Source organism: Oryctolagus cuniculus, chromosome 11 (assembly GCF_051225735.1).
Source record: "Oryctolagus cuniculus isolate XC-2025 breed Fujian yellow rabbit chromosome 11, ASM5122573v1, whole genome shotgun sequence".
Taxonomy (NCBI): Eukaryota; Metazoa; Chordata; class Mammalia; order Lagomorpha; family Leporidae; genus Oryctolagus; species Oryctolagus cuniculus.
The window spans coordinates 54,372,407-54,397,789 of record NC_142877.1 but is presented as its reverse complement, the minus strand read 5'-3'; the positions used below and the strand labels follow the sequence as shown (position 1 = coordinate 54,397,789).

At 45.2% G+C, this 25,383-nt stretch overlaps 1 protein-coding gene across 1 annotated transcript; it reads right to left on the bottom strand.

The window, feature by feature from the left end:
- Positions 1-15,093: 15,093 nt before the first annotated feature.
- Positions 15,094-22,026, bottom strand: LOC103344945 (thiol S-methyltransferase TMT1A). Its single transcript, XM_002711179.6, has 2 exons — positions 21,166-22,026; positions 15,094-16,451 (listed from the first exon to the last, which is right to left on the bottom strand). The coding sequence occupies exons 1-2, from the start codon at positions 21,661-21,663 to the stop codon at positions 16,215-16,217; spliced, it is 735 nt and encodes a 244-aa protein (XP_002711225.3). The 5' UTR covers positions 21,664-22,026; the 3' UTR covers positions 15,094-16,214.
- Positions 22,027-25,383: the final 3,357 nt, after the last annotated feature.

The following is a 25,383-nucleotide window of genomic DNA, read 5'->3' as shown; positions in this document are numbered from 1 at the left end:
CACCAACGTGGTCCCACAGAGCCATGGTGAGAACAGTGGGGAATGGCAGGCTTGCTGTTGGAAGATCGGAATGAGAGAGACAAAGGGACAACATGCTGTCTGTGCACTCTAGGTTTCAAAGGACACTCAGGCTGTGTTTTATAGGATAGTCCCATTTGTCTGTGACTTCCCTCCTGTGCTGGAAGAGTGGTTTCTATTCCTGGAGCCTTCCCTGTATGATCCCTTGACTCTGAATCCTTTTCTGATTCTGGGAGTATATTCCAATCCTGCCCTGTTTCCCCAGTCTGCATATAAAATGTTATCAGATTCATCGAGAAAGTCTGACAGCACATCGTGTGCAGACTGGAGAAATGTGGCACTATCTAACAAAATCTAAACGCCTGAATTTACCGTGGATCCAATAGTCCCTCTCCTAGGACTCTACCCTGAAGATATACCTCCAGAATATGAAAGCAGAATATATAGCAGTGTAAGGTTTCCAACCCACACACTGTCATATATGACAATGCTAAATAAGCTATGGTGACAGCCATAGAGTGGAGGACAGTGTAGCTGTAACATGGTCCGAGGAAGATCTCTATGAAGTGATTTCCAGGATATATTACGTTTTAGAAAGGAAGGGTAAATAAGAGCATACATAGGTATCTTTATTTTTTGCAACAAGAAACTTAGGAAGCATAAGTCAGAATCTAGTGGGATTTGTCCTCTTTGATTTAAGGGAGGAGAGTGGAGTGATGCATTTTTTTTAAAGAAATTATTCTTTATTCATGTTACCTGATTTGTTGAATAGAAGTTGAAAGGCTTCTGTTTCCTGGAAAGATGCTACATGTGTACCAGTTTTGAAATTAGGTTTCTTTTGAAGAGAAGCCTCTAAATAGCATCTAATGGGAACTGTTAGAACTGCTATTCCATTGGCTTCTGCAAGAATTTCCTGGAAAGGATGGATTCAGAACTCCATCCGATATTTCCAATTGAGGCAGATCTAAATTGAAGATAACAGTTTGCCGGATGAACACAAGGGGCGGGGGAGTAATTGAAGATACACAAAATAAAAGAGGGACTGAGAGAAGAGGATGAACATGGGAAATGACAAAGTAATTTTGAGATAACCAGAAGGGTACATATGACAAAATGTGATAAGGCTTGGACTCTCTCCTGGTGGACAGCCCTTGTTTGTGTCCCTTCAAATGTTGTTTCTGTCCTTTTAAAATTTAATTAATGAATTAATTTTTGAGTGATGCAATTTTAATGTACTATTTATATAGTTTCAAGTTCTGGAACCATGTAAAAATTTAACATAAAATAATACTCTACATAAAATGACAAACTGGGGGAAAATCTAAAAATGTAAAACCACAAAAATGCCTAAATGTTTCCCAAATGAATACTAAGCACCCTGGTCTGAAGGAAAAAAAAAAAACCCATTAGCTTTTTTCAAGTGCCTTTTTATAAAATAAATTAATTATAAAATTTACCTCAGGTATGGAATTCAATAATTTTGGTATATTCACAGAGCTGGGTGCTGTTGGCACAACCTATTATAAACGTTCTTCATCATTCTGTAACACAAGATGGTGTACCCATTAGCACTCAGCCCCTAGGCAACCACTACTCTATTGTCTGTGTCTGGAGATTCACCTGTTCAGAACATTTCAGATAAATGGAATAATAAAATATGTGATCTTTTGTGACAGGCTTCAATTTAGCATAATGGTTTTGAGACTCATATGTTTTATGGCATGTGTTTTATTAGTTCTTTTTTATAGGAATAAAAAATCCATTGTATACTTACATTCTGTTTCCTCATTCATCAGTAGATGAATGTTTGGGTTGTATGTATTTATTGGTTATTATTAATGCTGCTGTAAACCCTATGTATAAGTTTTTTGTAAACATACATTTTCATTCCAGATGATGTCTGAACACAGTATTTTGACTGTATACTCTCTGACACAAAGACCCCTAAACAATATTTAACTCATATTATCAGTCTTGTATCTCACAGAGATATGGACCGGAAATTCTGAAACCAGTTTTTGTGTATTACAGATTAAGTGATCATTAAATATATTTACATTATGGAAAGAAGGGGCCATCAAAGAAGGAGGTACCTTCCTCTGAAGGGAGGAGAGAACTTCCACTTTGACTATGACCTTGTCTAAATATGATCAGAGTTGGTGAACTCAAGAGGCTTCCAAAGCCTTGGCAGCTCATGACAAGAGACTCGGGTGATTATTGATGTCATAAACAAGAGTGTCAAATGTTAAATCAACAATGGGAGTCACTGTGCACTTACTCCCCATGTAGGATCTCTGTCCTTAATGTGTTGTACTATGTGAATTAATGGTAAAAATAGTCTTCAAACAGTACTTTTTACCTTATGTTTCTGTGTGGGTGCATACTGTTGAAATCTTTACTCAGTATCAAGTTGATCTTCTGTATATAAAGATAATTAAAAATAAATCTTAATGAAGAATGGGATGGGAGAGGGAGTAGGAGGTGGGATGGTTTGCGGGTGGGAGGGTAGTTATGGGGGGGAAGAACCTCTATAATCCAAAAGTTGTACTTTGGAAATTTATATTTATTAAATAAAAGTTTTCTATTAAAATGAAGTTAGATACAGAAGTTTAAAAAATATATAAAAGTATACATTATATAAAAATATTAGCATGCATAATTAAAACCAATATTGTATTTTGAATAAACTGCTTTCTGTTGGGTCAGTAAAAAATAAATAGATAAATATATTTAGGTTAGTGGGAGCACAGTAAGAGAAGGGAACCCCAATACGAAAAGAAGGAGGTCATGGCTGGTGTTGTGGAGCAGGGAGTTACAGTGCTGCCTGCAATGCTGGAATCCCACAGGTGCGCCAGTTTGTGTCCCAGCTGCTCCATTTCTGATCCAGTTCCCTGCAAATGAGCCTGGGAAAGCAGAAGAGGATAACCTGAGTGCTTGGGCCCCTGCCACTCAAGTATGAGACCCAGATGGAGTTCTAGTTTCCTGGCTTCAACCTGGCCCGGCCTCAGCTGTTGTGGCCCTTTGGGAAGTGAACAATCAGATGGAAGAGCTCTTCCTTCCTTCTTCTTTTTTTTTTTTTAATTTTTATTTATTTATTTGAAGGCAGAGTTAAAGAGAGACAGAGGCAGAGAGAGAAGTCTTCCATCCGCTGATTCCTAGATGGTTGCAATGGCTGGAGCTGTACCGACCGGAAGCCAGGAGCTTCTTCTGGGTCTCCCACACGGGTGCAGGGGCCCAAGGACTTGGCCATCTTCTACTGCTTTCCCAGGTCATAGCAGAGAGCTGGACTGGAAGTGGAGCACCTGGGACTCAAACTCAGTGCCCTTATGGGATGCTGCACTGCAGGCTGGGGCTTTACCTGCTACGCCAAACCGCTGGCCCCATGGAAGATCTCTTTCTCTCTGTCTCTCTCTTTCTCTCTGAAACTCTGCCTTCCAAATAAATAAATCTTTTAAAAATAAAATAAAAAGAGGAAGCCTAGAATGAACTTCAGTTGGAGATATCACTTCAAACCCATGATTTAAATATAGATATTCATACAGGATCAGAAATATACAGTTATGCAGATAGATTTAATTCCTGTCTACTGAAAGGGCTTCAACTGTAATGATACTCTAGTAGCAATGAGCACTTCTAGTATCTAGAAGTTGGTCACTAAACACCATCCTGCACTCAACTGAATCAGGACTCCTTGAAGAAATGCTTGATTTCAAAGCTGGGGCAGAAACAGTTAGTTGAACCTGGAACAACTTTGTTATAGCAGGACGCAAATTAGTGTTCAATGAATGATAGGGACGTAAGATACAGCAGGAGCAGGCATTTGGCCTAATTTAAGATGCCCATGATTATGTTCCAGGGCATGATACCTGGGTTCAATATGTGTCTCCAGATGCTGATACCAGCTTGCTGCTAATTCAGACCCTGAGAGGCAGCAGTGATGACTCAAGTAATTTGGTTCGTGCTACCCACATGGGAGACTTGGATTGCATTCTGGGCTCCCAGCTTCTGTCCCATCCAGTCCTGGACATCATGGCATTTGGAGAGTGAACCAGGGATGCCAGGTCTCCCTGTCCTCTATTGACAGCTTAAAAAAAATATGAAGGGAAGAAAATAAAGACACCATAGCAAAAATGTGGGCTGACAGTTTAATAATAGATTCCTGTGTACTCTCTCCAGTGTTTCTTCCCATTTAAGTAAGTGTATGGGCTTGTATGCATTGACAAGCAACTTGATACACAGCATATGTATGTTTATAAATATATAAATGTATAGATACTTATTTTTTTTTATCTTTTTTTTTTTTTTTTTTTGACAGGCAGAGTGGACAGTGAGAGAGAGACAGAGAGAAAGGTCTTCCTTTGCCGCTGGTTCACCCTCCAATGGCCGCCGCTGCAGCCGGCGCACCGCGCTGATCCGATGGCAGGAGCCAGGATCCAGGTGCTTTTCCTGGTCTCCCATGGGGTGCAGGGCCCAAGCACCTGGGCCATCCTCCACTGCACTCCCTGGCCATAGCAGAGAGCTGGCCTGGAAGAGGGGCAACCGGGATAGAATCCGGCGCCCCAACCGGGACTAGAACCCGGTGTGCCGGCGCCGCAAAGTGGAGGATTAGCCTATTGAGCCATGGCGCCGGCCTAGATACTTATTTTAATATTTCAACCTTTTCTTTTAAAATAAGGTTTTTGGCCGGCACTGCGGCTCACTAGGCTAATCCTCCGCCTTGCGGCGCCGGCACACCGGGTTCTAGTCCCAGTCGGGGCGCCGGATTCTGTCCCCGTTGCCCCTCTTCCAGGCCAGCTCTCTGCTGTGGCCAGGGAGTGCAAGTGCTTGGGCCCTGCACCCCATGGGAGACCAGGAGAAGCACCTGGCTCCTGCCATCGGATCAGCGTGGTGCGCTGGCCGCGGCGGCCATTGGAGGGTGAACCAACGGCAAAGGAAGACCTTTCTCTCTGTCTCTCTTTCTCTCACTGTCCTCTCTGCCTGTCCAAAAAAAAAAAAAAAAAAAAAAAAAAAGTTTTTCTATTTCCTCATTTCCAAGTTTTAGTGAACAATAAGATTGAAAAAGCGCTTCTTCTGGGATTAGAGTTGATAATCTGTTCCCATAACCTGAGAGGTGAGATAGAATTTGCACAATAAATGCTTCTTTTATAGCCCTAATACCCGCTACTTAGCTTACCAGGTAAGATGGGAGTGAAGATTAGATTTTGATTTAGAAAAACCGTGTCTACATCCACAGGCACTCTATGAGGGAAGTTATTTGCAGCAAATGAAGCAAGCACATCTCATGAGATGCCGAGTTTTTTGTTAGGTGCAAAAATGAGAGCTTTGTCAAACTATTTTCTTCTTCAGTTTGAGAGGCAGAGAGAAATAGACATACAGAGAGATAGAGACAGAGAGACAGATAGGCACAGAGACAGGCAGAGTGAGAGAGAGAGAGAGAGAGAGAGAGAATTCTCATGTGTTTGTTCACTTCCCAAATACTTGAACAACTAGCACTGGGCAAGTCTGAAGCCGGAAGCTGGGAACTCAGTCCAGGTTCCCATGTGGGTGGCAGGAATCCACCTCCTTGAGCCATCACCTGCTGCTCCCAGTGGTCCACATTACCTGGATGCTAGTCAGGAGCCAGAGCCAAGTATCAAACCCAGGTGCCCCATGTGGGAGGCAGGTGTCCTAACTTGTAGGGCTGACATCTGCTACAAACTGTCTTGTGGGAGCTTCTTTTAAAAATATACCCAATATTCAGAAAACATGACAGCTTATAACAATTCAGATGGTTGGAATTCCAGAGCTTTTATTTGTAGAAGTAAAATACCTTTTCTGATTGGGAAATTAGTTTCCTTTTCTTCTTACAAATGCTTAAGGAGGCAGGCCTTGCAGAGAAACTCTTGCTCATCATAACAATTTTATGGCCTACAAAGCACCGTCTGTATTTATCTCATTTCATCCTCACGACAATCCTAGGAGATGTCGGTCTTTGTGGAATTAATGAAGTATTAGGTGCAGTGATGAGTTTGGATTCAAATGTTTATCTGAAAGACACACACAGAGACAGAGGGAGAGAGAGAAAGAGAGAAAGAAAGAGAGAAAGAGAGAGAGAGAAAGATATTCTATAGTCTATCTGCTGGTTCACTCCCCAAATGCCTGCAACAGCCTGAGCTGGGCCAGGCCACATCCAGGAACTTAGAACTCCATACAGGTCTCCTACATGGGTGGCAGGGACTCAAGTACTTGAGCTATTGACTGCTGTCTCATAGGATGCACATTAGCAGGAAGCTAGATCAGAAGCAGAGTAGCCAGGACTTAAGCCAGGCACTTTGTTTTTTGTTTTCTGCCCTGCAGTATGTCTTGAAATCTGGTGTTGTGATGCCTCTGGCTTTGTTTTTGTTGTAAAAGATTGCTTTAACTATTTGGGGTCTCGTGTGTTCTGGATTAACTTCTTGTCTCCTCTCTTTGGCCTTGACCCAGCTCTGACCATACCAGAATTTGGGGACTGAACCTGCAAATGGGAGCTCTCGTTCTCTCTCTTCTTCCCTCTCCCTCTCAATCTTCCTCATGCATTCTGTATCAAATTAGTTTTAAAAAGTTTAGTCAATTACAGAAGAAGTGTTTTTCTATGATTACTGTCAGACTTAGTATCTTCCCATCACCTTTGCACTATTTTACTGTTACGTCCACATCCTGTCATATCCATTGATGGGAAACATACATGATCTGTTTTTGCAACCATCACTAGACAACCTATAAATGTGATCATTCATAAATAAATCCTGAAGTCAGGAGCAAGGAGCTTCTTCCAGGTCTCCCTCATGAGTGGCAGGAGCCCAAGGACTTGGACCATTTCCACTGGTTTTGCTAGGCCATTAGTAGGGAGCTGGATCTGAAGTGGTGCAGCCAGGACAGGAATTGGTGCCCATATGGGATACAGGCGCTGCAGGCAGGGGCTCTCACAGTTACACCACAATGCCGGGCCCCAGTGACACATATATCTTAAAGGATACAGCCTGGGATAGACTACTGTGATTTTAATTTTAACAAATGGTAAATTCTGAATGGTAGTTTTCCCAATTCATGCTCATGTTCATGCACATGTTCCCAGGTAGTTCCCTACAGATTCTCAAATAGCTTCCTTTAGAAACAGAACAATGCCTTGCTTGATTGTCATATTACTGTGCTATTGTAACTGAACTAGAAACTGGGGACGCTGACCGCTCTGTTACTTCCTTTGCCTTTGGTTAACATGACCTCTGCCCTGAGCCTCTGACTCTCACCCATGGTCCCACAGTTCAACAAGGAATTCTTGGCATTCTTTTATGTAGCTTTGTTTTTCGTTTTCAGAAGAAGTGGCACTCAGGGAACAGTTTTTCCATTTGCTTTTGTTGATATTAGCCTGCCCTGATTCATTGCACCATTGATTGCATCAACAGATAAACAATAATTTGATCTTAGTTATGCTAAGCTCTATGTTTTCCAAAGCAACACCAAAGGGTCAAGAATACAACAGGAACTGTTATGTAATCTTGGCTTCACTTGCTAGTTAAGTATGAAATATGTAGTAATTCAGAGGAAACAATTAGAATATTAAAACCCTTAGGAACAAAATGTTTCAGAACATAAATATAAGATTTTTCAGCGTGTCCTTTTTCTTACTGTTGCTAGTGATTAAAGTAAGTGTTGGGCTCATGAGTCTAGAGTCTTTATAAGATTTAGAAAGAAGCTGTTGGAAACAAAGTAGTAGCCATCTCAGAGCCTACCCTTCAAGCTCTGGTGCCCAGCCCTGCCTACTTGCTCTGTTTCTTGAACACACCGTGTTTCCTCTTATTGGGCTGAGGCACCAGCTGTTTTATTAGTCTGAAACACTCTTTATTCACTCTTTGGAATTCAGCTCAGAAGTCACTTCCATGAGGTTTCCTCTGATCTCTTCTTCCTGCTTCTTCCTTGGAGACAGGGCTTTGGCACAGCTGGGTGCTGCACGCGGGCAAGGATCATGTCTGGCATATTCAGGGGTCTTCCCCAAGCAACAAAAGAGCACACAGCCACATACTTCTCACTGTACCCTTTGGGAAGATATTATCCCCATTTACAGATCAGAAAACTGAGGCTAAACAGGATGATACCACAGAGGCAGAAAGACTCACCTTCACCCTCTTACGAAAATTAAACTGTCGTAGTTTAACAGAAGCCCTCCTGGAGAAAGGAGGTCCTGAAGAAGCAGTTGATGTCACTTATCTGTATACCGCATTAAAACTAGAGTAATAAACTGAAAATGTGGTAAGGCAAAGGGTAATTAATTAAGAAGCTAAGGGTTCATCTAAGCAGAGCTGTTTGTACAGAATTCTTTTTGTTAGGTAGGAAGTCAGAAATGAGCTTATGTGTGTGTGACAAGGGCCTAAGGAATTGAAATCTAGGTCCAGCATCCACCGACAACCTTCCAGGTGCAACCCAGTATCTGCACTTCATCCGTCCTGACGAGCTTCCAGGGGGTCCTGCCCCTTCTACCCGATAACCATCCTTCCTCTCTGGCGGGGTGACGCCAGCCGGGCTTCCCCTGTCTGATAACTCCCTGGGAAAAACTCAGAAGGAATTGTTTGTATTTACATCCAGCAAGTCCTTTGTTCAGGAGGAGGGGAAGGAGAAGAGGCAGGAAGGCAAGACCCATCCCTTAAAAACCCCAGCCTAACTAAACTGCGCACTCTCTCAGGTCCTGTCTGGAGAGGTGCCCGTCCGTTCTTACGGATGTCCCTTCCCTAATAAACCTTGCTGCTTTGCTTTCTGCTGCTCTCTGTCTCACGCCTGAATTCTTTCTTGCGGGAAGACAAGGGCCCTTTTGCTTCTCTGGTAGCACTTTGACCTCAACTCTTTTGTCCTTGATGATAGATGTTGCATCTTTCTAGCCTAGAAAGAGCACCTTTCACATGGGGATTTCATCCTCTGCTTTTAACAGCACTAAGTTAAAAGTTATCTTCTCAAACCTCCAGTTTTTTGTGCATTTAACCTAATCAATGTGCCAGAATAGCACACGGAGATTTTAACCCCTTCAATACAGCCGAGGCTTAACATAGGCCACTTTGATGCCAGAGCCAGGTGTTTCATTTTGTCTTATTTCCCTTGCTGTATACAGTCATCCCGCTGAAAAGCCAATGTACAGCACTGTATTCTGCAATCTTGCACAGCACATGTCACTCCCCGTCTTCGTGGAGGAACGACACAGGACCCTGTGCTGTTCTTTCGTCTGCTCGGCCCTCCCCGGGTTTGCTGCTGGTTCTTCCCGGGTTGGCTGCCGTCCCTTCCACCTCCGTGGAAGGGCGGTTCCCCCTGCCACTTTTCCCCACTTCCGCGGGGGAGCGGCACACCGCCGGCCGGCTCTCTCGGGGGCTGCACAGGTGTTCCTTCAGATAGATGTTCCCCTTAGATGTTCCTGGTGCATGTTGTCTCTCTCCTCCTTTATAGTCCTCTTCCGCCAATCCCAACTCTGCTACCCACACGCAGAGCACACTGCTCTCCTCCAATCAGGAGCAGGATCAGCTCCTGGAGGTCATCACTCAGTTGGCAAGAGGCAGCTGCGTAGAAGCTGTTTCCTCCTCTCCCAGCGCCATATTGTGGGAGAGCAGATGCATAGAATAAGTCTTAATTCCAGTAACTTAGTCTAGTCCGAGTTGCTCCCCACAGATCCCCCTTTCTTTTTATTTTTGGCGTTGATACGCGCCTGTCTTCGGTGCCCCGCGACACACACTCTGCTCTGCTTGCTAGAGTTGCCCACAGGTGCTTACAAGCCCTACCAATCAGGCAAACCGAATCCGGGTCCTCTCTTCGCCATGTTGTGAGGAGGTTTTTAGGCGCTGATGCGTGCCTGTGTTTGGTGCCCTGCAGCGCATGCTCTGCTCTGCTAGAACTGCCTGCAGGTGCTTACAAGCCCTACCAATCAGGCAAACCGAATCCAAGCCTTCTCATTGCCGTATTGTGGGGAGACTTATTGGTGTTGATAACGTGCCTATCTTCGGTGACCTGCAGCTCATACTCTGGTCGAGCTGCCTGCTGGTGCTTATTGCCTTACTAATTAGGCAGACCGAATCCAAGCTCTCTTATTGCCGTGCGTGTTGTGGGGAGGCCTTATTTTTCTCTATTTCTCTATCTCCGGGCATTCCTATTTCTCCTATTTTACTTCTATCTTCTGTTTCTCTTATCCCTGCGGCTTCCCGGCGCCGCCCCGAGGCTACTTCTCGGTGCCTCACCCCGAGGCTGCTTCACGGCTCTGCGCAGCTTCAGCCCGCGCTTCTCTCATCTGCGCGGCCTCCCGGCGCCCGCCCTGCGGCGGGTTCCCGGCTCTGCTCAGCTTCCCGGCTTCGCGCGCGCACTCCGCGGTCTCCGCGCCCGCACCACGGCCTTCGCGCTAGCCCCGCGTTCTATTAGCGCCCCTGTGCGCTCTCCCTGTTCATGCCCTGCGCGCTCTCTCTGCGCGCGGCAGCTTCCGCGAATCACACAGCGTAGCTTACGTCTCCGCCACCGGTATTCAATCTAAGTTCCCCGGACTAACCTGGCGAATTCCAACCTGGCGGCCCACGTCCCTGCCTCTGGTTCCAGATTTTCGCCTTTTGCTCCCGGGGCTGACTTGAAGAATCCCAAGATAGCTTACGTCTCCGCTTCAGCCTGCACTCGCGGCTTCATCCTCCCTAACATTTTTTTCTACCCGGTATGTTTCCCTAAGTTTTCTTCCAACAATATTCCTCCCTCATTTCTCCTGGCCTCTCCCCACAGTCCGTATCCAAGTCTAAGTTTCTTACAGGTTTCACTTTCACTTTCAACCTGCAGTCCGTATCTGAGTCTAAGTTTCTTCTTGCTTTCACTTTAAATCCTAACTTCTTTCCCACAGTCCGTATCCGAGTCCAAGCCTCCTCCAGGTTTCACTTTCGCTTTCAATCTCCTAGCTTCCCTGCCATAGTCCGCATCCGAGTCTATGAAAGCTTTCACTTTCGCTTTCAATCCTAACTTCTTTCCCACAGTCCATATCCGAGTCACGGCACCATTATGTCACTCCCCGTCTTCGTGGAGGAACGACACAGGACCCTGTGCTGTTCTTTCGTCTGCTCGGCCCTCCCCGGGTTTGCTGCTGGTTCTTCCCGGGTTGGCTGCCGTCCCTTCCACCTCCGTGGAAGGGCGGTTCCCCCTGCCACTTTTCCCCACTTCCGCGGGGGAGCGGCACACCGCCGGCCGGCTCTCTCGGGGGCTGCACAGGTGTTCCTTCAGATAGATGTTCCCCTTAGATGTTCCTGGTGCATGTTGTCTCTCTCCTCCTTTATAGTCCTCTTCCGCCAATCCCAACTCTGCTACCCACACGCAGAGCACACTGCTCTCCTCCAATCAGGAGCAGGATCAGCTCCTGGAGGTCATCACTCAGTTGGCAAGAGGCAGCTGCGTAGAAGCTGTTTCCTCCTCTCCCAGCACCATATTGTGGGAGAGCAGATGCATAGAATAAGTCTTAATTCCAGTAACTTAGTCTAGTCCGAGTTGCTCCCCACAGCACAGAATCTATCTCATCAAAGTCCAGCAGCACACTTAGAATAAACGAGCATTTTTTCATGTGACTTCTCTGCATCCCATCCACTTCAAACTCTTTTCCCAGACACAGGCCCTTTTACACTTAGACGATACACAACTCTCCTGTGCTCAGCCCCAGGCATGCAACTCTGTGATCCGTGCTTGCAGCAGTCAGCATAATTCATCCCTGCCATCTACTCATGTGGACAGGTTCAGACATGGGCTCACGACCCAGTATTGTCAGTCCCAGCCAAATGAGACTCAATTTATCACTGTGGTTGGAGTTTTAAGACGGTTATCTTTTAATTGCATTGGGTTGAGCAGCTGGCTGTCCATATACCCTGACCTCACAATACCTAAAATGGTTAAACTAAAATGGATCAAAAGCTTTCTATACAACTTACAACATTTTAATTTATTTTTACTTATCTGAAATGCAGACAGACTGAGATCTTGCACTGGTTCACTCTCCGTATGCCCGCAACAGCCAGGGCTGGACCATGCCAAAGCCAAAAGCCCGGGTCTCTGAGTGGCAAGGACCCAAGTATTTGAAACAGCACTTTCTACCTCCCAGAGTGCACATTAGCAGAAAGCTGGAATCGGGAGTGGAGTGGAGACTCACATCGCTATTTTACTGTTACGTCCACATCCTGTCATATCCATTGATGGGAAACATACATGATCTGTTTTTGCAACCATCACTAGACAACCTATAAATGTGATCATTCATAAATAAATCCTGAAGTCAGGAGCAAGGAGCTTTTTCCAGGTCTCCCTCATGAGTGGCAGGAGCCCAAGGACTTGGACCATTTCCACTGGTTTTGCTAGGCCATTAGTAGGGAGCTGGATCGGAAGTGGTGCAGCCAGGACAGGACAAGTACTCCACTATAGGAAATGGGTGTTTAAGCGGTGTCCTTTAACCACTGTATTGAACAACCATCCCTCATTGGAGGTTCTGCAAAGGTGGACATAATCTTTCAACCTGCCCTTGGACTTTGGAAGCAAGAAGATTGGAACTGGGGCTGCCACTGTAGCATAGCAAGCAAAGCCGCCACCTGCAGTGCCAGCATCCCATATGGGTGCCAGTTCGAGTCCCAGCTACTCTATGTTTGATCCAGCTCTCTGATAATGTGCCTGGGAAAGCAGTTGAAGATGGCCTAAGTACTTAGGCCCCTGCACTCACATGGGAGACTGGAAGAAGATCCTGGCTTCAGATCAGCCCAGCACTGGCCATTGAGGCTATCTGGGGAATGAACCAACATGTTGAAAATCTCTGTCTTTCCTGTTCTCCCTCTCTTTCTCTAACTCTGCCTTTCAAATAAATAAATAAATAAATAAATCTTTAAAAAAGAAAAAAAAAAAGAAGACTGGAACTGCGCTGCCCACTTGCTATGTAACGAGGCAACCAGCAGCCAGAGAAGAGAGCAAACATGACCCTAGAGATTGTTTGGCTTCTGATAACCTTGGTGGTGCCACGCTCAGTCTGTGCCTGAGGCTTTCTGCCCCTTGCACTTTCACCAATTAGAGTCAATAATGTCCTTTTTCTGCTTCAACTTGTTTGTCTTGGGAATTCCGTCATTTGCCAGAGAAATCCTAGCCAACACAACCTAGAAGACATTGGACATATTTTGCCATCCCCACCCCTCACCCCCTTTCTCTATTGCACAGGCTTAGGTCACTTTTTGGGCTCTTAGAATGATAACAAATCAGTATTCTCTGAGCCTGGGGAAGAGGACAGTAAGACGGTATTAGGGCACAGTGACTGGATTATCAGGCAGATTTTGTATTTTGGAAAATCAGGCCTTCTAAGACTTACTCACTCAGTGATTTGTGGATTGACTGTAGGAAACGTCATGTTTTTATTTCTCTACAACTTAGTTTCCTCTATGCAAAACAAGGGTACACCGCTGTCGGGGTCTCAAGCCCTAGGCTGGCCCCTGACCAGCAGGGGCCACTACAGATACTCCCCAACAAGGCAAACGGGAGAGGTAAGGTTGATGGGTGATGAACACACCACAAGCACCCCTGAGTTCTGTCGAAGCAGGAACCTCTTTATTGAGGAAGCGTACAGGCTTATAAAGCTTACGAAGGACATGTGCAGTAGGGGAGCCAATCAGCAAAAAGGTCATGCAGGCATGGGTGGACCACGAACAGGGGCATCTTAAGTAAAGTATAGGGATCACGCAAGGTCCACATGTCATGAACTAAAGCGGACCTATCCCTGCCGATGGTCTGATCTTACGTAGCTTAACTGCAGCAGCCACAGCCATGCCCCTCGAACATCCGCTAGGCGCCATATTGTAATGGAGATTTTAGGCAATGCCCAACACACCACTTCCACAAAAAGGAACTGATAAGCAAGTGCCTAGGTGCCGGCGATGTAGCACAGCCAGGTAAGCCGTAGCCTGCAAAGCTGGCATCCCATATGGGTGCTGATTTGAATCCTGGCGGCTCCACTTTCCATCCAGCTTCCTATAGATATGCCTGGGAAAACAGCATAAGATGGTCCAAGTGCTTTGGCCCCTGCCACACATATGGGAAACCCAAAGGGAGCTGCTGGCCCAGCCCCAGCAGTAGCAGCCATTTGGGTAGTGACTCAGCAGATGCAAGATCGCTCTCTCTGTCTCTTCCTCTCTCTAAACTCTGCCATTCAAACAGATAAATCTTTTTTTTTTTTTTAAAGAAGTATTCCATTTCACTGCAAAGGAAACTATTCTCATGTTTAGGAGACAGACAACTTTCTTTGCTTCTGCTTTGTGCATTTCACAGATGGGGTCTTTAGACTTGAACTTTTCAAAACTCAATTTGATCCTTCTAAGATTGCCTTTTCTAAAATCTACTAGCAGTGTGCACAGTTTTGTCACTGGAGAAAAGAGCCATGGAAGCCATGGGATTCTTGTCTTCATGCAAGAAAGAATTCAGGCGTGAGACAGAGAGTTAAGGTTTTATTGACGATAGGGCATCCAAGTGCCCAGTCACTCGGAGTGGGGGAGAGCGAGGTTACATGGTTGAATGGAGAGAAGACAGCTGGGCAGGCCAGGTGTGTGGCTCAGCAGAGAGCAGAGGGCTGAGTGTGCAGTCTTTGTCTAGACTCCTGGTTTTTAGGGAGTTTCTTTACCCCTCCCCCTCCCCCTCCTGGACAAAGGATGGGGAGCCTGGTGGAAGTGTTTGTTGGGTGCAAATACAAAAAATTCCTTTCCAAGTTTACCTCAGAGGTTGTCAGACAGGGGACGCCTTGCTGGGCCAGCCAAGGGGCTTCTTTCTCTCTAGGGCGCCCTTCTTAGAGGAAAGATGTTTATCAGGCCAAGTAGAAGGGGCGGGACCACCTGGAAGGTTATCAGGGTCTGGGCAGGAGTCTGAAGTGCAGATGCTGGACTGCTCTAGATGTCAGTTTCCTTAGGCCCTTACACACATAAGCTAATTTCTAACTTCCTGCCTGACAACCCCATGGCTGTGGAAAGAAAGAATATCTGCTCAAATAGCTTAATTTCCCACGATGAAGGAAAGGCCTCCCAGAGACATTTAGAAAAACGAAACCAAGCTGGCAAAGGTATAAGCCATTTATTTTATTTCCATTTCTAAAATGAATGTGAATTTATTGATTGCTTTGATATTTAAAATAGTGTAAAATCGTCTCAGAAAATATATTACATTTATTAAAAGACATACAAACTATTGCAGCAAATCCTATTATGAAATCATCTGACCAAGTTAACAGTTGTTTGCAAAGCACTTGTGGTGATGTACATGGTCTCCTTAGTTGCAAAGAACCAAGACATTCTTGGGACAGGAGTGGAATTTGATCAGAATTGTCTAAAAAACAACCCTTGTCCACTTCTTTGTGGACTCACTGATTATTTGATTTGGGGCCCACGGTTGCACTTATGCGAGTCTACATAATTATATAAGATTCTCCTGGTTCCAGTAAACCCATTCCTTGTGTCCAGTCTACTGTACTCAGCAAAGTGTGTGCCAGATCATAAGAAAAACAAACCCAAGAAACTGAAGTGCCTCAGATAGCTTTATGGTTATACTAAAGTGTCAAGTACAAACCTCACCTTAAGAATTGCGGACGGGAATGCAAGAAAACAAATTGTGGTGGGATACAGGAACAAAAGGCAATAAATCCTGGCAGAATGGGGTGTGGCAGCCTGGTGCATTAAGTCTGAAAGCCAGACCAGTGACACTAATTATAGCAAATCGGCTTAGATTTCTTTTTCAGAAAATCTCTGCAATTTAGACTTGGAGTTTCAGTTAGTATTTCTTTATTCAGTTTGTGATTTGTAAAGATCTGTTCACGGATTCCCTTTCAAAGTCTTCTTTTGAGTGATTTCACCGTGTCTTAGCCCCAAGCTCTTAAGAGGGGGTAAGATTAACATCAGCCAGGTAACAATTTAAATAAGAGAGTTGGAAAAAACATCAAGTCACTGAATAAAGTAAGGCTTGGGGGTAATGATGCAATTCAATTGTGAATGCCCACTGTTTCCTTTGAAGGATGAGTTCAAAGCTGTTCTTTTTTGCTTTTGATTCGTGGAGAGACAACAGAAAATGATTAAAATGGAAATGAATCAACTTTACCTAGAAACAAGGTTATCCCTTCTTCCCATTAGTATTTTAAATGTAAAATCGAAGCCTTGAGTCATTCCACTTTCTCCTGCCAGCCCGTCCTATTTCACAGCATACCCATAGATGTGAGGTCGCACCAGCTCCCAGGACAGTGGGGCCTGAATGTGCTGCAGCTTCAGCTTCGAGAAGCTGGCCCTCTCCAGGGCCTTCCAGCTCTCTCTGGTAAGTTCGCAGCCGTCGAACAGTAGGAACCACGCAGGATCCAGGACCTGCTGCCAGAAATAATTCCAGGTGGAACGCTCGGCTGATACGTGCTCCATGAAGTAAAACGCCCCTCCCTGAGAGAGAAAAGAAGCAATGCAAGGATTTTAGATTTAAGAAAAAAATAGATTTATAAGTTAATTGAAGCTTCAAATGTTGGTGATCCTAGAGGCCAACTTCATAGAAGACACGGATACATTTAAACGACATGAGACACCTTGTTGGTCACATTTACATGGAGCTGCCAATCCAAGGTAAGTAGTGTGCATTGCCCTATCACAGAAGTAAGCACGTGGTATCAGCTACAACATCAAGCATTTACTGCCTGGCGAGAGATGTCCTCGTGCTTCTCACATTAACTTTCATCCCTATTTATCATGTGATGAGACCAGGTCACAGAAAAGAATGAACTCGCCCATCATCTCACAGCTTGTAAATGTCAAAACCCAGGCTTTGCCGTGCAGTGGCGTTCTGGCTGGAGTGGCTGGCAGCATTACCCCAGCAATGTGTTCATTAGGAAACTGGGAAGATACAGAAAAGGTTGAAAGGATAAAAATCAACCACCATCTCATCACCCAGTGACGAACTACAGTTGAGATTTTGGATAATGTGAATTTTTTTTTGACAGGCAGATTTTTAGACAGAGAGAGAGAGAGACAGAGAGAAAGGTCTTCCTTTCCATTGGTTCACTACCTCAAATGGCTGCTACGGCTGGTGCTGTGCTGAACCGAAGCCAGGAGCCAGGTGCTTCCTCCTGGTCTCCCACGCGGGTACAGGGGCCCAAGGACTTGGGCCATCCTCCACTGCACTCCCGGGCCACAGCAGAGAGCTGGCCTGGAAGAGGGGCAACCAGGATAGAATCCGGCGCCCCAACCAGGACAAGAACCTGGTGTGCCGGCGCCGCTAGGCGGAGGATTAGCCTAGTGAGCCACGGCGCTGGCCATAATGTGAATTTGTATGGTTTTCCTTAAAACTAGAATTGTACTGCATATGGAACTTCAGAACCTTGGTACAAATGAATTTTGAAATCTATGCACAGTTTTTTCATAATATATATTTTCTATGAACATTTTTTAAAGATTTATTTGTTTTTATTTGAAAGGCAGAGTTACAGAGAGGCAGAGGCAGAGAGACAGAAAGAGACGGACAGAGAGGTCTTCCATCGCTGGTTCACTCCCCTGATGGCCGTTGCAATGACTGGAGCTGCACCAATCTGCAGCCAGGAGCCAGGAGCTCCTTCCGGGTCTCCCACGCGGGTGCAGGGGCCCAAGCACTTGGGCCATCTTCTGCTGCTTTCCCAGGCCACAGCAGAGAGCTGGATCAGAAGTGGAGCAGCTGGACAAGAACAGTGCCTGTATGAGATGCTGGCACTGCAGGCAGCAGCTTGACCCGCTGCACCACAGCGCCGGCCTCCTATGAACTTTTTAAAGATCACATATGCATTCTGTTTTGTAACCTGCTTTATTTTACTTATTTTTTTTTTATTTTGCTCAAGTATGACTTAAAAAATCTTTACACAATATTTTATACCACCTCTTTCCCAACCATTCTTATTTAGGCTATCTCCATTTTTTCTCTACTATAAATACTGTCACAGTGAACATCCTTATCCATAAATCTTGGTTCCAGTCTCCGGTTATTTGCATAGAAGTAGCTTTCTAAGAAGTGGAAGTGCCGAGTCAAAAGATGGGTGCCGTTTTAAACTCTTGGTATAGACGTCAAATTCCCTTTTGGAAAAATTGTATCCGATTTACACTCATCCTAGCAATGGATGTAAGTGCGTAGCCAATAAATCCTCATCAACGTTGTATATTTTCCCCTTTGCCAGTTCTTCAAAAAGTCGTCAACGTTTAATATTCTCGCTCTTTTTTTTTTTTTTCTTGATAGGCAGAGTGGATAGTGAGAGAGAGAGACAGAGAGAGAAAGGTCTTCCTTTGCCGTTGGTTCACCCTCCAATGGCCGCCACGGCCAGTGCGCTGCGGCTGGCGCACTGTGCTGATCCAAAGGCAGGAGCCAGATGCTGCTCCTGGTCTCCCATGAGGTACAGGGCCCTAGCACTTGGGCCACCCTCCACTGCCTTTCCGGGCCACAGCAGAGAGCTGGCCTGGAAGAGGGGCAACCGGGACAGAATCCGGTGCCCCGACCGGGACTAGAACCTGGTGTGCCAGAGCCGCAAGGTGGAGGATTAGCCTAGTGAGCCGAGGCGCTGGCCTTAATATTCTTAATATATAAAAAACCTTTTACTCAGGCTTGTTGTTTATTTGAATTTCTTTCCTGATTTGTCTTGATATCCTATATCAACTTTTTCATTGAGATGCTGGCTTTTTTCTTTTTGGTTAGTATTAGTGAGGGATTTTTATCATAAGACCATGTATATGACAAATGTTTTTCCTACTTTGTTGTCTGCCTTTTTATTACTTTTTTGAAAAAACTTCTTTTTCCATAAACCTTCCTAGGCACTGTCTTGCAAACCCGTGGGAAAACCTGCTAGATTCTATCTGGCAGGTCTGATCCACACCTTTGGGACTGAATGACCATGTTTGATACTTTCTGTACTCTTCTCACAAGTATGTAAATGACATGATTAAAGAAAATGCAATTCATTAAAGGTATTAATGAATCCATGCTAGCATTCTGTCCTTAGGTAGTTGATCCAGTTGGTGGATACTAAGTATAACAGATGTCTTCCATGTAAGAATTAACCATTGCTTCCTCTAGGATGGTCCTATAAATACAAGTATATACCATTGCAAATTTTGTGGTTCCAAAATGTTTTATTAACAATTATTTGAGAGGCAAAGAGGCAGCACTCCCATGCACTGGTTCACCCCACAAGTGCCCCAACAACCAGGGCTGAACAAAGCTGAAGTCAGGAGCCAGAAACTCAGTGTGGGTGCTTGGGACCCAAGTACTAAAGCCATCACTTGCTGTCACTGAGGTTATGTACCACCAGGAAGCTGGGTTTGGCAACTAAGCCAGGACTCAAACCAGGCACTCTGATATGAGACACAGGAGTCTTAACCCATGTCATAAGCACTAGACCAACACTCAGTCCTAAACTTATTTTTTAATTCTATTTTCCATGAACTTGTTAGGTCACACATAGGTACATTACATATTTTTACTTGCAATAAGTAAGCCATTCACCTGTCTGCCTCAAAGAGAGACAGGGATCCAACAGTCACTTCCAAAAAATATTGCTGACTCTCCTACTTCTCTAAGCCTCTTCTGGCTACCCTGGCCTTAGCCAGCATTTAGACATAGAGATCAAAGTTTAGAGATAGAGTTCTCCAGATTATATGGGTAACTGTAGGATCTACATTCACGAATAGAAAACTTGGAATTTCTGGATTAAATACAAAGAATTTTCATAGTATAGGGCAGGAGACTGGAAATAAAGGTAGACAGAGCTGAGGAGATTGGTGTTGCCCTCTGGGTTAGCCGTGTTAGGACAGAGAGAGATGACTGAGCCATCCAGGCAACTGTCAGGCAGAGAGCTGGACATGAGGGCTAGAAGAGAGACCTGGGCTAGATTGTTAGCTTTGGAAATCACCTGTGTACACGTGTGTGTGGTGATTGAAATTTCTAGGGGAGCGTGAAATTGCTGAGTGTGCGTAATTGAAATGAGAGCAGAGGGAGGAACCCTAGTGTTTAGGAGGTGGGTAGAAGAACAACCAGTAAAGGACTAGAAATGTAGAAGGCAGAGAGATGGAAAGCCTCGGTGAAAAGCACTATGGTGTGGTGGTAAGAGTAGTCGCACTGGGGCCGGTGCTGTGCTGTGGCGTAGTGGGTAAAGCTACCGCCAGTGGGTGGGAGTGCTGGCATCCCACCAGCTCTCTGCTCTGGCCTGGGAAATCAGTAAAAGACGGCCCAAGACTTTGTGCCTCTGCTCCCATGTGGGAGACCCAGAGGAAGTTCCTGGCTTCTAGCTTCAGATTGGCACAACTCTGGCCATTGTAGCCATTTCAAGAGTGACCCAAGAAGACCTCTCTCTCTCTCTCTCTCTCTCTCTCTCTCTCTGCATCTGCCTCTCTGTAACTCTTTCAAATAAATAAAGTAATCTTTTAAAAAAAAAGAGTAATTTCAATAATGAGAGTCAGAAGGATTAGCTGTGTGACTTCGGGCAAAGTTCTTGGTCTCTCTGAGTCTGCGTCTTTGTTCCACCATGAAGATAACAATACCTGCTTCAAAGGACTGTTGTGAGAGTCCAGTGGTGATGTAATAAAGCTCCTGGTTCTGTCTGCAGAAAGGACTCTTTGCAGGAGTGAAGGGAGACCACCAGGACTATGATGCCTGTAAGAGTTACATGGGTGTTGCTACGTGGAGATAATGGTTACTGCCTGCGGGGGTGAGGGGAGACCAGTAACACCATCAGTAGTGTGCCCACTCTTAGGGCACAAGAACCCAGCCTCAGGGTTAGATGATCAGCCCTTTTTCGCTCATTCCTTAGATACTGGCCTCGTCATGAGCCAAAGATAGTTTTGTTTTGTCACCTCTAAACCCTGTCTCCAAGTTCTTTGTCCTGAGGAATTTGCACCATTAGACATTGACCTGGAGATGGCATAATGTCCTTTTCCCTTAGAATAAATTCAGATGTTGAGATTTCCATGGTTTATGTTCAACTTGGTTCAGAATAAAAACACTTTACACTAATTTTACATACATGTTAAGAAAAGTACTATGTGAAAATTAGATGCAAGGATAAAGAATTGGAGACTTTCTAGGAGGTGTAAATGAAAAGTGATTCCTCCCCTGCATGTGATCCCATTCCCAGGAGGAAAGCGCACTCACCGGCCTCAGCACCCTGCACACCTCGCGGAGGATCTGCTCCTGGTTCTTCACGGAGCACAGCACCAGGGTACAGACCACCACATCCACAGAGCCATCGGCCACCTGATGCATGTTTTCCCCAGGGGCCACCACAAACTGCTCGAACTGCAGATGCCGGTTCTCGGCAACGCTTTTGATCAAGAACTTCTCAAAGTTGGGGTTGGGGTCAACACAGGTCACCCTGCATCCCGGTGGGTAGAACTTGAAGTTGGTCCCGGTGCCACAGCCCACCTCCAGCAGGGACAGCTTCCCAGAGGGGCCTGCAAACTCCTGCAGGGTACTGAAGAGCTCCCGCTTCTTGCTTGCCATCTGTTCATTGTATATCACAGAAAACTTCACCATGAAGTAGGGGAACCATCTTTTGCAGAACCAGTTCCACACGCCCAGGAAGTGTAGCACATACATGGGAGATGCCAGAGCGCAGACAACCAGCCTCAGGATAAAGATGGCAATCGCCATCCTGCAGAAGAGAAAAATAACCGATCAGCAGTTACAGAGCTGCTTCTTTAACTGCCAGGTTGCTGGTAGTCCCCTGATGCTGCTCCGGATCCAATCAGCAACAGAGGAAAGAACTGGCTGTGCTGGGTAAATGGAGCTCCAGTCAGTGCAGGGGCAAGCAGCCCATTCTGCTCAGTTAATAGTCCTTTGGCAGAAGCTGATTCGTAGCTTAGTTTTCTGAGCAAAATGACACTGTTCCCAGCTTTTCCTTAGGAGGCAGGCTGATGACAGGCCTCTATTCCAAATTTATTCTCGTTCTCCGTTCCCTGAATCTGCAGAGGACTGCTGGCTTCCTGCTGGAGCTTATGTACACAGAGTTCTCTCACCCCACCCAGAGCAGGAACGACCTTCACAAAGAAAACAGAATCTGTGGGCGGAGCCTGGTTCAAACCACTCCGGAGAAGGCTGTCAGGCCCCTGTTGCATAACATATCTCCCTTCTGTCCACAGTCCTCAGGCGCCCTGTTTTTGAAACAAAAAATGCAAAGACATGCCTGCTTAGCTACAGTCCCTAGAATCCTGTGTTTTCCATTCTGGGCTGAGGCTCACAGATGTTAATAACAACAGGAGAATTATTTTAAACTCACAGTTTGGGGCCTGCCCATCTTTTAAAGGGAAAGTCTTTATCTTCAAATTGTGCACAAGGACTGCATTACTCAGCAAATTTAGATAAAAATAGTCCTTGGAATGTTCAGTTTTGGGAGCCTAAAGGATCACAAATTAGTGTCAAGCATCCATCTGTTTTTAACAAGAAAGCCTGGGCTTTAGGGTGGCTAGAGAACATAGACATTTTAAAAAATAATGGTGCCTTTTTTGTTGTTGTTTTTTAACTGGTGGAGGTTGCAGGGACTGCTGTCCTATTATTTGTTGTACTCTACATGTAAATACCCTGTTTTCAAACAGCTTTTTGAGGTGGAATGGACATAGAATAAGCGTTCCCTGTTTCACGTGTACAGTTTGGGAAGTCTTGACGTAGGTTTGCGCTCGTGAAACCATTGCTTCGCTCAGAGACGCACGTATCCATCACGCCCAAAACCTCCTCTTGCCCCTTTGAGCATCTCCCTCCTGCCGTCCTCATCCCAAAGCTACCAGTGGCCTGCTCTCTGTCACTAGAGATTAACTGAGATTTTCTTGATGTTCATGTAAATAAAACCATAAAGTACATAATTTCTTAGGTGTATTTCACTCAGCCTGATTATTTTGAGAGTTAATGCACATTGCATGTTCAGTCCTTTTTATTGCTGTTCTATATAGTGCATCATACATAACATTTGTAAGGACAGGAGAGCAAGACGAAGAGGAGACAGAACGTGAACTCACAGCCAGGCCTGGCTTATTCAGAGAAGCCTGGGAGGAGCTCACTCCAGGTGAACACATGACAGTCACCAGTGAACAGACGGTAGAGAGAGCCCACTCCCACATAACCTTGTGGTTTATATAGCGTAAAGTAGGTGGGAGGACTTGGGGGGTCTGGGCTAAGGCTGAGCTGCCAAGATAGTGGGGAGAGCTTGCACTAGTGGCTGGGTGTGGCTAGGGAGGATTTGAAATAAGGCTGGACTCCAGGGTTTGGACTGAAGCTGAGCTGCTGAGATAGCAGGGAGAGCTAAGGTGGGGTGGGGAGAGCCTGGGAGTGGTGCGGCTTGGGAGGGGAGAGCTTAGACGGAGTTCCTAGGGTTGTAGGCGGAGCTCAGGCTGGTGGCTGGACTCTGCAGATAATGAGGTGTCCAAAGCAGGGCAGGGCTGAACTAGCAGGGCAGGGCTGAGCCAGCCGAAGAATGCCGGGATATGCAGGGACCTGCTTGTTGTCATCAGGTGAGAGGCCAAAGTGGATCTAAGGCTTTTGTCCTTGCTCTGTTAGCAGAATTGCACCGAATGGATGTATAGCGCTTAGCTGCTGTCAACACTGGACGATCTTTGTGTGGACTCACACTTTCCCTTTTCCTGGATGAACACCCATAAGTAAACCATATGTTTTCCAAAATGGTTGTGTCATTTTATTTTCACCAGCAGTTTATGAGCGATTTAGTTACTCTACATCCTCAAAAATGACTTGGTACAGCAATCTTTTTTAATTTTAGCCATTCTTAAAGATGTGTAGTGATCTCATTACAGTTTTATTTTGCATTTCACTAACAGTTAATGATGTGGAATATCTTTTGGTGGGCTTATTTGCTATCCATATAATGATATTTCAAAATATTCATGGACTAATGAAATTAAAAAGTAACTGTATATTATGGAACATTGCGTGGGAGACCCGGAGGAAGCTCCTGGCTCCTGGCTTCAGATTGGCAAAGCTCCGGCCTTTGTGGCCATCAGGGGAATGAACCAGCGGATGGAGGAGCTCTCTCTCTCTCTCCTCTCTCTCTCTGTGTAATTCTGACTTTAAAGTAAAATAAATAAAATCTTAAAAAAAAAAAAAAAAAACCAGCTGGAAGGAATGGGCTCTAGTGTTTCAGAGCACTGTGAGGTGACTAGAGTTCATAATAACACGTCATATGTGATATAAACAACAGGAAAAGAGGAGCTGGTAGGCTCCAAACACAAAGAAAATATAAGGGAATGGACGGGCTGATTTGATTAATTTATCCTGTTTTTGTTGAAATAGTGCATTATCTGGCACAAAAATGTACAAATATTGCATGTGAAAAAAATTTTTAAATAAATTTAAGAAAAGCAAAGAACTGAAATAAAATCTCAAAGAGAGTTCAGCACTCCTGTGTTCACTGCAGCACTATTCAGAATGGACAAAGTATGGGAGTAATCAAAATGCCGACCGCGAAAGTGTAAAGAAAATGTGGCATATACTCAGAGGGAAAATACTATTCAGTCTTAAGAAGGGAAATTTTTCAATATCCAACAACATGGATAAACTCTGAGGACATTATGCGAAATGATATCTAAAAAGTCAAACTCAGTTCAAGGATTTGGCATAGTGGATGAGATGCAAGCTAGGACACCATGTTCCATATCAGAATGTCTGGGATGCCAAGTCCCAGCTCTGCTCCTGATTCCAGTTTCCTGCTAATGTGCCCCTTGGACAGATTCCAGTCATGCATGTGGGAGACCAAGGCTGAGTTCTAGGGTCCTGGAACCAGCTGAGCCCAGCCCAGGGCATTGTGGATATTTTGGGAATGTGCAGTGGATGAGAGTGTGTTCTCTCTTTTGGCCTTTCAAAAATAAAGAAATAGTCAATTCATACACAGATACTTCAAAAAGTTTGTGGAGGGGTTGTTCTTTGGCAGTTAAGCCCCTCCTATCAGAGTATCTGGATTTTAGTCCTGATTTTGCTCCCAATACCAACTTTCTATCAGTGCCCACCCTGGGAAGCAGTTGGGTTTCTGCTGCCCGTGTGAGTGACCTGTATTGAGTTCCTTCACCGGGCTTTGGCCTGGCACAGTCCCAGTCGGTGTGAGCATTTGGAGAGTTGGGCCATCACCTGCTGCTTCCCAGGGTGCCCATTAGCAGGAAGCCGGCATCAGAAGAGGACCAGGGCTCACTCAAGGGCTCCAATATGGGGAGTAGGTGTCTCAAGTGGCAACGTAATCACCGTGCCAAATGCCCGCCCCTAGTTCTCACAACTTTTTCATGGAGTTGTTAGGACTTTATAGATATAACATCATGGTGTTTGCAAACAGGGACAGTTTGACTTGTTCCTTTCTGATTTGAATACCTGTTGTTT